We start from the raw sequence: 12,674 nt of genomic DNA on the forward strand, positions 1-12,674 counted from the left end.
CTCAGGAGTGGATGTGAACTGCGGGGAGAGGAAAATCCAGGCCCAGAGCCTGCGAGGACCCTGAGGTGGAAACACCGTGGGTGTGCGACACGGGAGGGGGCTCCCCTGGGTCGTGCTGGGCAGTGGGAGCTTCCGGGCCGGGGGCTGCCCCAGGCCTGGAGGGAACAGGTCGGCACCTGGAGGGCGGGCGGTCCAGGCAGAGGATGTGTGGTTAGATGTTCACTCAGGCCCGTGAGGGAGGGTCCCAGGGGGAGACTGAGGCAGGCCTGCCTCTTGTGGGGCTGGCAGCCCAGGGGTTCTGGGAGGGGAGGGGAGGAGTCAGCGGGGGCTTCCTGGGGGTCAGGGGATCCGGCTGAGTGGAAGTGACCTACTGGGGCCGGGGTTCATGACAGGAGACCTTGTGCACACAGACCACAAGACACCAGGGAACAAAAAGCCCGAACTTTATTATTTCTCCACCAATCCGCGCCCCCTCCCCCCCCAAGGCCCTCGGAGGAAGCCTGCCGAGGTCGGAGGTCACCAGGCCTCAGGGCCAGGAGGGCCAAAGCGTCTCAGAAGCTGCTCCTGGTCCTCCAGGTCCTTGCGCACCTTCTTGCGCATGTAGAAGATGGGGCAGTCCCGGCTGTGGGCGGGGTCAGGGTCACGGTCAGGCTCAGGGCGGCTGCCCGGCCCTGCGATGGGGTGGGGGCCGTTCCCAGGACTTTGACCCCCACCACCCGCTGCCCACCCAACCCTCCCTCCGGTGGCAGNTCCCTGGGGAAAGCTTGGCCCGCCCTGGGGGAGGGGGCCAGGGCTGTGGGGTGTGTGTGTATGTGTATGTGCCCGCCCTGGGGGAGGGGGCCAGGGCTGTGGTGTGTGTGTGTGTGTGNGGCTAGGGCTGTGGCGTGTGTGCATGTGAGTGAATGAAGGAGAGCAGGAGAGAGCCATGGCCGGTTCCCGGGCAGCTAGTGGGTGCCCAGCCCTGCCTCCCTGCCCAGCAGCACCCTCCCCCAACCAAGGCCGGGACACCGAGAGTCAGCAAAGGTGGTGCTGGTGGAGGGGGTGAAGGGTGCCGCCGGGGACCCTGTACCTGGTGCAGATGACGTCCTCATGCAGGCTGCCCTGACAGCGCTGGCACTGCGTCCACAGGCGTGAGAAGCGCTCCTCNCCCCCCGTCCTCCCTCCCCCCTCTCCCAGAAGCCCCCTCACCTCCTTCTGATACAGCTCCGACTCCCGAGGCTGGCAGAACTTGCACACGGCCCCTGGGGGAGGGGGCGGGTCAGCACAGGAGAGCTGGGGCAGAGCCAGGGCCCGGCTGCCCTATCCCTGCCCCTTCCCCACCCGCTGCCCATCCCGGCTTCTGAAAGTCCCCGGAGACAAGAGAACAAGGGAGCGAGTGTGCGGGAGGGGGAAAACTCCCCGGGGAACTCCCGGGGCGGGGGGCCCAGGACCCTCGAGGGGGTACCTGTCAACAGAAGCCCCCACCCAGGGGCCCGGGCCGGCCCGGAGGGCACCTGCAGGGACCTGGGCCAGGGCGGAGCTGGATGGGGCGTAGGGGCCTGGGGCTGGGCTGGGGTCCGGCGCTCACCCTGGTGGCTGAGGACAGTGCGGCAGCCGATGCAGCAGCTGTGGCGTTTGGCAAAGGCCAGAAGGCCGCCCACCTTGCCCGTGAGCACCGTCTTGCAGCGTGTGTGGTCACCCCCTGCGGGTGAGAGCAGGCAGTGGGCCCGGTGCCCTCCGTGACCCTCAGCTCCCCCCCCCCCCCCGGGCATGCCCCCTCAGTACTTAGCAGCACAGCCTCGGCGCGGCCCTCGCCCAGGATGGGCTCGAAGATGCGCAGGAGCGGCTTGGCGAGCTGCTGCTCCAGGTAGTACTGCGTGTCGATGGGCAGGCTGTGCTCCAGCACGAACAGGGGGTCCTGCGTGCAGAGCGGCCGGGGGGGGGGGGGTCACAGCCGGGGCCAGGGCTGTGCTCAACAGAGGCGCCGGCAGCCTCTGGGCTGGTGGGTCCCCCCGTTGTGAGCATGGGCAGTGGTGTCGGGGAGCCACCAGGGGCAGGCACCCTGGGGTGGGGCATGGGTCTGGGATGGCACCAGAGGTCACGAGGGGTCCCTTGGCCATGAGCTGTGGTGCCGGCTAGGGTCCACGGGTGGGGGTTCGCAGGACCCCAAGCAAGGGTCAGAGTTCACAGCTTGGGCATGTGCAAAGGTGGACAGCAGCTGGAGGGAAAAGCTAGACGCCGAGACATGAGGAGGCAGGACAGGAAGTGGGGACTGAGGAAGGGGTCGTGGGGGCCAGAGGTCACTGGACATTGGGGTAGTGCGGAAGGACATGAATCCCAGAGGATTCTGGGTTGGAGAGCAAGGAGCAAGGAGCCAGTCCCGCAAGAAGAGAGATGGAGAGATGCGGTGTGCACGGTGAAGCTGGGTCTTCTTCTGCAGGGGGAGCGAGGGAGGGATCAGAATGTCGGGGGGCCCCTCCAGAGGGCACGGGAGGCCTGGGAGAAAGGCATCGGGGAGCCAACTCCCAGGGGTGTGTCGGGGGCGGTTCTCAGGGCCCTGTGGGGCCACAGAGGGAAACACCCTCCCCGCAGGGCTTGGAAAGCAGAAGTGAGAGGAGGGGAGCAGGGCGGAGCGGGCAGCCCAGGTGGGCCTGACCTCCGACTTCATGTAGGCAGCCACGCCCTTGGCAGCGCCGATGATCACGTAGGGGACACGATCGCCCAAGCTGGGCGCACTCCCGGGGTCCCGCTTCCTCATCCTGCGGGGGAGACAGGGGCGGCGGGGGCGGGTGAGGGCAGGTGGGCTGGCGGNCCCCTCCGGGCAGGCGGCGCAGGGAGGCGGTGACGAGGTTGGCCACGAGGGGGCAGTTGTCCCTGCGCACAGCCTCCAGGCCCTTGCAGTCCATGCGGTCGTGAGCGTCGGGCCGGGAGGAGAACAGCAGGCCCGCGTACCGCTTCTTGCTGATGAGCAGGTAGGGAAAGTAGACCTGGGGTGGGGGGAACCCAAGGCTGAGACCCTCAAGACCTCCTTAGCCCTGAGACTACCCTCAGACACTGAGCACACACAGGGCCGGACCCTGTGATGCAGGACTGGGGTGCTGGGAGACGGACGCCCTTGGGCCTGAGCCTGGCCACACCCTCAAATTCCAGGGACCTCGAATCTGAAAACCTTGAGTAAGGCCCTAAAACAAGATACACACACGACGATGGAGCCTGGAGAGTACCAAATCTGGGTCTGGGGCAGGCCTGAGGCGGACAGGGGTACAGGCAACAACCCCCGCCCCCCACCAAGGAGCTGAGACTAAGGCCCAGGAGTGAGCCCTGAGGCAGGGAGGCTCACCTTTGGAAGGCTCTAAATTTGGGGTGTACCTAAGACCTGACCCCAAGTTTGAACCTTGGGAATAAAATGCAGCTTGAGTCCCCAGCCCCCAGCCTGATTCCTACTGGGAGCCAAGGAGCATTGGCCAACGGTGCCCTGATGCAGGACGCAGGGTCCCCACCGCCTGACGCAGCCCCCACACCCACAGCAGAGACGCTCCAAGACTGACAAAAGTTCCTAAAAAAACCGCATTCTGGGGTGCCTGGGTGGCTTAGTCGGTTAAGTGTCCGACTTTCGCTTAGGTCATGATCTCGCGGTTCGTGGGTTCGAGCCCCACGTCGGGCTCTGTGCTGACTGCCAGCTCAGAGTCTGGAGCCTATTTCAGAATCTGTATCTCCCTCTCTCTCTGACCCTCCCCTGCTCACACTCTCTCGCTCTCCTAGAAATAAATAAAAATATTAAAAAAAAAAAAACAAAAAACCGCATTCTGCATCGCAAAGCCCAAGGCTTTAGGTTTCCAGACTCAGGAGAGTCCAAGCAGCGAAACACCCCAAAACTGAGACCTACAGAATGTGAAGCATGGGAGTCACAGTACCCAGATCAGGGCACCCCCAATATGGAGAGACCCTGAGTGAGCCTGGGGTGCTCCAGACGCCGACGCCTCCAGATGTGAGGGGAGCCTCATGGGAACACAGGCGCCGAGAATCAGAGACCCTGTGAAACTTGCGGGACCCACATGTGCCCACTCCGAGCCCCGAGGCAGGCTCCCCCTTACCTTTTCAAACTCGAGCCGGATAGGTGGGGGGAAGTGGCCCGACACCCAATCCGCAGCCTCCCGCCCCAGGGCCATTGCCTCAGCCACAGAAGAGACACCAAATCGGCACATGACCGAGTCGGTGTCACCATACACCACCTGGGAAGCAAGGGGTGTGTATGACTGAGGGGCGGGAGGAGGTGGGGGCCAGGCCCCTGCAACTCCCCTTACCCAGCCCCACGTCTGGGCAGTGGGAGGGGCGGCCTCTGACCTTGGCATTGGTGACATAGCCATTCTCCACTGTGTACTTGGACTCCACCAGTTGCTTTGTTTTCTCAATCATCTGGCGCCCGAACCCAGTGACGCTCTGTCAGGGAGAGAACAATGCAGTGAGGACCCAGGAGTCCTGGGCTCGGGGTGCCATTCCGCTACTTCCTGGGGGCGTGTGCTTGGGTGAGTTACTCTGCCCCTCTGGGCCTTGATGTCCAAATCTACAAAATGGGGTTACTAAGCTGCTTCTTAACCATCTGTTGGAAAGAACTGGGTCGCTGGCCCAGAGCTCTGGGCACAAAGGAGGAAGGTCTGCAAAAACTGAGTGTTAGGAAAGGCTAAGGCCAGAAGAGGCCATCAGCATGCTGTTTCCTTCCATGGAGGTGCCGCGACACGTGGTGACACTGCAGGCAGTTCTCTATGGGGCAGGATCACCAATGTTCCTGGCTCCCTCCTCAAAAGCCAGCAGGGCCACCCCCAAACCCTTGGGTAACCAGTAATGCCCCCCCACCCCCAGAGCAGGAGGATGTGCCAACCTCATGGAGAAACTTCCCAACGATCTTACTTTGCAAATAACAGAGCTGAAGAGGAGCCTGGGTGGCTCAGTCAGCTGAGCTTCAGACTTCGGCACAGACCATGATCTCACAGTTCATGAGCCCCGTGTCAAGCTCTGTGCTGACAGCTCAGAGCCTGGAGCCTGCTTCAGATTCTGTGTCTCCCTCTCTCTCTGTCCCTCCCTCACTCGTGCTGTCTCTCACTCTCAAAAATAAATAAACATTTAAAAAAAAAAAAAAAGGGAACTGAAGCTGGAGCACTGGGGGACCCAGGGGCACACATGAAGGAGAGATGAGTATCACTCTTCTGCTTTTGTTTGGATCCAGTCAAAAGATCTCTGTCTTTTAACTAGAGCACTTAGGTGACTTATGTTTAGTAAAATTACTGAACACATCTGGGCCTAAATCTACCACTTTCCTAAGTGTTTTCTGCTTGTTTCACCTGTTCTATGTTCCTTTCTCTTTTTTATATCCTTTTCTGGAATGGTTCAGTACTTATTTTTGTTTGTTTGTTTGATCTCCCTGCCCCTATAAACCTAAGAGACAGCAATAAGGAAAAAAAACCCAAAGAAACAAAGACATGACAGAGAAACAGAGAGAAGGATGAAGAAGGAAAAGACAGAGGGACATGACCAGGAAGCAGTGGCCCTGATGAGGAAGCCCCAAGGGAAGCAAAGCCAAGTCCTCCTGGCCCGGTCTCTGCTTAGGGCCTGGATCGAACAGCCAAACACCCACTTCTCTCCGCCAGGGAGGCAGGGGAGGCCCACTGGGACTTGTGAAAGGCCAATGAGAGCAATAAGGGTGGGATGCACTATAGGAGGAACCCTGCCCAGAAAGAGGCCTGGCTCCTGGCTGGCTCCTGGGAGGGAACCTCGAAGCCCTTGGAACATCCTGCAGAAAAGGTGTCATTGTTCACCCAGGACCTTGGACTGCGCTGACAGTGTGACTCATAGTGAGGCCTGGGGCCACACGCTATCAGCCTGACCTCTCTGCAGGGGCCGGAGCCTGAGTAATGAAGGTCAGTCACACACAGATGCTCCACGCCTGTGTGACCAGCCCCAATAAACATCCAGGACACGGAGGCTCGGTGAGCATCCCTGGTTGGCAACCAGCACCATGGGAGACGCTCCACTCACACGCGCTGTCGCGCACCGGTGCCAGGAGACACTGCACGTGCGCTGTTGCGCACCGGCGCCAGGGGAGACACTGCACATGCGCTGTCGCGCGCCGGGAGAAAAAACACTGCCTGCTAACTCCACTGGCGGAGCCAAGTTGGGAGCTCCGTGCCTTTTCCCTTCACTGACTTTAATCGCTATCCCTTCACTGTATTACATCATAATCCTGAGGACGGCTTTTCTGAGTTCCTGGAGCCCTTCTAGCACATCACTTGATGTGAGGATGGTCTTGGGGGCCCCGGGGGCTCTGCCCTCTCAGAGCAGAGCACTGACCAAGCACCGTCACCCCTGGGGCAGGAAGAGGCACCCTCGCACCTGCACCTGCTCCTTCCCAGACAGAGCACACACGGCCAGTCCAGCGTCAGGGGCTGGCTGGCTGTGCTCCTGGGCACCGCCCCTGCCCCCATGAGCAGACACACGGCCTGGCCTCCCCTCCCCCACCCTCACGGAGACCAGGGGAGGAGGGGGTGGGGTCTGTCAGGTGAACTAGGAGAGATGGAATGAATGAGTGAGCAATGAACAAAGCCTCTGCTCCCCCCATGCCACCCCCCCGCCCCCACCACTCCATCTGTCTGCAGAGCCCTTGGCACCAACTGTCATCCCACACATGTGCTGCTGTGGCCACCTGTGTGACCACGAGGCTGCGCACTGCACGAGGGCAGAGACTCTTGTCCACTTTGCCGCCTGCTGGACCCACACAGGATGTTCAGCGAACATGTGTTCAACCAACGAATGAACCACTCATGCACCCCCCTCTCCCAACAGCCAGCAAGTTGGGGCAGCCTGGGCTCTACCCACGGAGCCCTGGTTCTCCCAGAGAGGGGCTAGTGCCCCCCACCTTCTACAGTGGGAACTGGGCACTCACCTGTGAGATCTCCAGGCACGGCAGCTTGCCCACCTGGGCACCAGTGAAGCCATATACAGAGTTGGCGCTCACTTTGAGTGCCAGCTGCCGCCCATCCAACACCTGCCGACGCAGGGGGTCTGTCTCTTTGGCCAACTCAGCCTTGGCCCTGGAAGGAGAGGAAGCACAGGCCACTGTGGCGGCGCCACAGATCTCCGAGAAAGATGAGAGGCCTGGGCCTAGGCACTGGTCAGGGTGCCTTTCTAGAAATGGATGCCGTGTACAGTCGTGCAGGCTGTGTACTGCATAGAGGCACCCAGCAGAGGGGGCAAAGGGGAGCTGTTTGTTCTAATTTACACCCACAGCAGTTAACGTGTGGCGTGGCAACCCTGGGGTGACCCACAAGAGACGGACTGCTGAGGAGCCCCAGCAAGTCTGAGCTCTGAGCAGGGGTGGGTGGGGCGCTCAAGAACCCACCTCTTCCGAGCGCTGAGCAGGTTCTCCAGGATCTGGGGCAGCAGCCCCTTCCGCACTGACGTCTTCACAAACTCGTCCCCTGTGGGCGTCTTGATGAACTGATCCTCGGTCAGGCTGGGTCGGAGGATGCGGGGGTGATGCTTGGCCTCCCCATCTCCTTCCCCCCAGGCCCCCTCAGGCACTCCCCGCCTCTCAAGTCTCAAGTCAAGGGTAGACCTCCTCCTCATCTGGGTCCTGGGCCCTGCCCCCACTGAAGCCAGCCCCTGGGCAGTCCCGGGGCCCCCGGGAAGGAGAGGGTGCCATACCCCAGTTTCTGGGCAGCCCCGGGTCGCAGGAGTGTCGTGTAGCACAGGTTGTGGGCCATCATGATGGACGGGTACAGGGAGGAGAAGTCCAGCGTGGCGATGGGGACATCGTAGTACCTGGGGGGGGAGGGGAGGAGTCAGGGCTGGAAGCTCTGAGCCACCCCCACCCAGACACGGGGTCATACCCTTTGAGGGGCTCAATGACCGTGGCTCCCGTGTAGTCCTCGACACCCTCTGTCTTTACCACAGGCATCAGCAGTCCCTCACGCATGGCCTGAGAGGGAAGAAGGCGGGAAATGGAGGGAGGCCGGCGGGGGGGTGNCTCAGTGCCCAGAAGCCACAGGGAGTGACCCAGTGACCGGAGGCTGGGAGCTGGGACTTGCTAAAAGCATTGGGACTGGCCCACCATCCGCTCTGCCCACTGACCTGCCGCAGCAGCTGGGATACGACCTTGACCTGCTGGCCACGGGTGAGCAAGTAGCCAAGGGGCACGCCGGTGACACGTGCCATCTCCATGGCGTTCACCAGCACCATGAGCCGCTCCAGTAGCCGCAGGGGCAGGAAGGCATCCTTGAGGCAGTACACGGCCAGGCGGCGGCGTGTCTGGTCATTCCCATTCTGGGGACAGGCACAGAGGGCAGCAGAGGGTCGGGGGGGCAGCCGCGGGGGCTCAGGAGTCAGGGAGAGGGCGAGGGTCTGGGTGCGGAGTGGGCAGAGCTGGGGGTCGGGGACTTGACGGGGTCAGAGGAAAAGGGGGCGGCCTGGCGGGCGAGCGTGGACTAGAGGTGGCGGCAGGGGAAGGGGATGGGGACACAGGGCCCGAGGCGGTGGGACGCACGTCTGCAGGGTGAGATCACAGACTTTAGGGAAGAGAATACAGCTGCGAGACTGCGGCCCAAGGTCAGGGAGGTGTGACGCTGGGCCAGAGGAGTAGCCAGAAGAGTAAGATCAGAGGAGGGGGCAGGGGACGGAGGAGTGAGGCCGGGCGGGGTCAGAGGTCACAGGCCCGCAGCCAGGCACCTGCAGGTCAGTGATGATGCTGTGCTGGACGTCCTCCTTCTGCTCACCCAGGAAGTGGAAGCTCACGGCGTTGAGCGTGTAGGAGCGGAGCTTATACTCCCGCAGCAGCACCTGCAGTGGGGAGGGGAGGTGGGGGGCACAGGGTGGGCCCGGGCAGCCGCCCCAGGAGGGCGGCCCCCGCCTGGCCCCGCGCGTACCTGCAGCATGTCCATCTGCACGCGGCCCACCATGCTGACCACCTTGCTGTCCCGCCGGCCCGTCTGCTTGGACTGGAAGGATGAGTCCCGGATGGTGGAGCGGAGGCCAGACACGCGGCCCAGGAAGGGGAACGACTCCACCTGGGGACACAGCACCAGGGAGGGGTGGAGGCCGCAGCCGGCCTGATGTGGGACCCCAGGGCCGCGCCAGAAAAATGCAGACGTCACCCCGGATGCCGCCCTCTTCCTGCTGGGAGCCCCGGGCTGGGCAGCTGGAGGCCAGGGGTGGGGGTGGGGGAGCTCTGATGCAGAAGACCCTCTGGGGCTGGGTAGGCATGGACAGGAGGGGAGACGGGAGGCCGGGACGGGGAGAGGCAGAGGACGCCAGGCTGCGGGGGGGCAGGCACGGTGCCCGGTGGCTGGGGAGCTGCACCCAGACGGGCAGTGGAGGAGGGGCAGATATGGGGACGACGCTGAGCTGAGTGGGGCGGGGGGCCTGGGGGACAGCAAGGTGGGCGCACAGCAGAGGGAAGGACAGAGAGCTGGGTCTGAGGTCAGGACAGGCAGTGGCTTGGGAGGGGCAAGGCGAGAGGGACAGGGTAGAGAGGGGAGGCCTGAGCTGGAGGAGAAGCAGGGCAGGGGTGCACCGGGCAGGGAGCAGTGCCCTGCGTACAGATGCCAGGCTGACAGGGGTGGACCTCTTCCCGGAGCTGTTCGGGCCATAAACACAATTAAAAAAATTTTTTTTTTAATGTGCATTTATTTTTGAGAAAGAGAGAGAGACAGAGCACGAGCAGGGGAGGGGCAGAGAGAGAGAGGGAGACACAGAATCTGAAACAGGCTCCAGACTCCCAGCTGTCAGCACAGAGCATGACGTGGAGCTCGAACCCATGAACCGTGAGATCATGATCTGAGCTGAAGTTGGAAGCTTGACTGAGCCACCCGCACACCCCACAATAAAATATATTTAAGTTTATTTAATTATTTTGAGAGAGAGAGAGAGAGAGAGAGCAAGCACAGTGGGGGAAGAGCAGAGAGAGAGGGAGAGAGAGAAAATCTCAAGCAGGCTCTGCACTGTCAGCACAGACGCGGGGCTCAGACTCACAAACTGAGATCATGACCTGAGCCGAAATCGAGAGTTGAATGCTTAACTGACTGAGCCATGCAGGTCCCCCAACGTGATTTTTAAAGATGCCACTTTACTGTATTTTCTAAGTAGGTTCCCTGCATAACGTGGGGCTTGAACTCACGACCCTGAGTTCCAAGTCCCACGCTCACCTGACAGAGCTAGCCAGGCGCCCCAAATATGACTTATCTTCCATCGTGAAACTGGCCAAACATAAGGAAAAGGAAGAAATAATACAACATGACCTCCACTGCGAGCTGAACTGTGTCCCCCTCAAAGATGTTGAAGTCCTAACCTCCACACCTCAGAACGTAACCTCTTTGGGAATAGGGTCTCTGCAGGTGAACACATGGAGGCCATCAGGGCCCTGATAAAAGCCCACGGTGTCCTTAGAAAAAGAGGAAACGTGGGCAGCGATATGTCCGAATTAGAGAGAAGTCAAGCTGAGGAATCAGGGAGACCGCCGTCAACACCCCTACGTCTGAGACCACCAGCCGCTAGGAGAGGCCTCTAAGGAACGAGCCTGTGAGGCCTTGGTCTTGGCCCTCTGACCCGGCCTGTGAGACGACACAGGCCTGGGGAACTCTGTCCCGGCAGCCCGAGTGAACCAGTGTGCCATATACGCCCACTCCCACATTCGACAAACATCCAGTTTTGCCACATGTTTCACGGACTCCCCCTTTCCCGTATTTTTGGCTGATGTGTTTTAAAGTCTAGAAGGAAAGACACTACCCCCCTGCACGCTTCCGTCCGCCCTTCGAACGCACAGGCCTTTCCTTATTTGATCAGAAACGCTCACCCTGCCTCTGCAAAAGCCAGGTAACCTTCTGGACTTCGAGCAGGGCAGGGATGGAGACAGAGCTGGCTTTTCGGTGATGTCCCTGGAGCCGCTGGGCCGCCCAAGGGGGACAGAGTCACAAGGGAGAGAGCGGCGAGGGGGAGCAGGGCGGCGCCCACCCCTTGAGCCCCCAGTGGGGCATCTGAAGGCAGGCCTTCGGCACCTGCCTGCCCTACCTTGAGGGTCTGGGCCCGGGAGATGAGGTACGGAAGGTCAAAGTTCTGGATGTTGTAGCCGGTGATCACATCGGGGTCCATGATGCGAATGAAGGTCGACCACGCCTGGGGGGGAGGTGGGAGCACACCCAGGGTCACCCTGATCGTCCCCTTGGCATGGATCCTCCCCACTCCTGGAACATCCCGGAAGCCCCCAAGAGCAAGCCTGGAGCCCTCCTGCCTGATGCAGAAAGACTGGGCAGGTGCTTCTGAAAATAACACAGAACCCAGGCAGGAAATGGTCACCCTCCTCCAAAGCAAAGGGATCTGAACCCGTGGACTTGGCGTCTCAGCATCCAGAGGACATGGCCTCGCACCTGGGATGGCGGGGAAGGGGGGGGTGGAGGGCAGGCGGGTTCTGAGAACAAAAGGGGACAAGGAACAAGAGCCACCTGCAGCAGCTCCTCCTCCCGCTCGTAGCTCTGCACTTTGGCGCCCAGGATAGGGGCGCAGGGCCGCAGGGTGAGCGCCAGGCGCAGGAAGGGCTCCGGCTCACCCCAGCGCAGGCCCAGTGAGCAGATCTGGATCACGGGGTCCCTCTCGGGCTCCGGGAAGATGCCTGCGCAGGGAGCAAGGAGGGGGATGCAGGGGACTGAACTTCCCCTTTTCCTTTGTGACACATCGGGGGGGGGCGTATATCCCATCTCCCCAGACTGTCTGCTCCTCTCTCCTCTGCCTGCAGACCCCGCATGACCCACGCTCTTCCCCGCTGCCTTCATCTTGTGGCCCTCTCCCTGCCTCTCACAAGCTGGGTCCTGCCCCAGGGCCTTTGCACTTCCTAGTCTCTGCGGGCGGTGGGGGGAAGGTTCTCCCCCCCCATATACCCCTGCTCATCCCTCCTCACAAGGCCTGCCCCACGTCCCCTGCCCACCTGTCTGAGCTGCCTGTCACTCTCCACCACCATCCTCCTACGATTTCATGTTCACTCCCTCCTTCCCGAGAGAGCTCAGCAAGGATGGGGACTCTTGGGGCGAGGCTGGCACGTCACGGGCGTCTAAAGGGAGAGGGGGAGGAGCCCTGGGCCCTGGAGACAGACCTTTGCGGCCAGCACACTCGATGTCAAAGCTCAGCACGCGCAGGGGCGCGATTCGCTGCCACTCCCCTTCCGGCGGGTGACTGATCACGTCAGACCACTGCACGTCCACCTCCAGCTGACAATGCGTGGCCTGCAGGGAGGGGGCGTGTCAGTGGCTGCAGGGTCCCGGCTCTGTGCCCCTGTCCCCGGCAAGCCCGCACCTTTCCCTCCAGCCTCAGGTGGTATTTCCCTGCCGGGAGCTCCAGCCAGTTGCAGCCCACGATATCTGTGTCCACCATGAACCTGGATGGGGGGTGAGGATCAGTAGGCGGAAGCTGATGCGGGGGCGGGGCACAGAGGCTGGAGAAGCGAGGCAGGGGCTGTACCGGATCTCGAAGTCCACGTTGGTCTCGTAAGGCGCGAAACTGGGGGTGCCCAGGCCTGGCACGCGGATGCCCTGCTCCAGGAGGCGGCGGGCAGGGGCCATGAGGCGCGGCAGTGCCAGGGTGATGCGCAGGAACGGGGAGGGGCCGTGCCCACGGAACCCGAACATGCCTGCGGACAGACGAGGCTGGCACCGGCGCAG

At 61.9% G+C, this 12,674-nt stretch overlaps 1 protein-coding gene across 1 annotated transcript in view; it reads right to left on the minus strand.

The window, feature by feature from the left end:
* Positions 1-426: 426 nt before the first annotated feature.
* Positions 427-12,674, minus strand: part of POLD1 (DNA polymerase delta 1, catalytic subunit) — a 27,437-nt gene continuing 15,189 nt past the window's right edge. The window contains 20 exon segments of the mRNA XM_077747045.1: positions 427-622; positions 1,070-1,241; positions 1,568-1,681; positions 1,765-1,897; positions 2,636-2,801; positions 2,803-2,966; positions 4,074-4,211; positions 4,324-4,419; positions 6,917-7,064; positions 7,373-7,486; positions 7,678-7,794; positions 7,863-7,951; positions 8,104-8,295; positions 8,698-8,808; positions 8,895-9,035; positions 11,035-11,139; positions 11,466-11,632; positions 12,110-12,239; positions 12,310-12,391; positions 12,475-12,643. Of these exon segments, the coding sequence (XP_077603171.1) occupies positions 517-622; positions 1,070-1,241; positions 1,568-1,681; positions 1,765-1,897; positions 2,636-2,801; positions 2,803-2,966; positions 4,074-4,211; positions 4,324-4,419; positions 6,917-7,064; positions 7,373-7,486; positions 7,678-7,794; positions 7,863-7,951; positions 8,104-8,295; positions 8,698-8,808; positions 8,895-9,035; positions 11,035-11,139; positions 11,466-11,632; positions 12,110-12,239; positions 12,310-12,391; positions 12,475-12,643 (2,654 nt within the window). The 3' untranslated portion in view covers positions 427-516.

This window comes from Crocuta crocuta, unplaced genomic scaffold (assembly GCF_008692635.1).
Source record: "Crocuta crocuta isolate KB4526 unplaced genomic scaffold, BGI_CrCroc_1.0 scaffold334, whole genome shotgun sequence".
Lineage (NCBI taxonomy): Eukaryota > Metazoa > Chordata > Mammalia > Carnivora > Hyaenidae > Crocuta > Crocuta crocuta.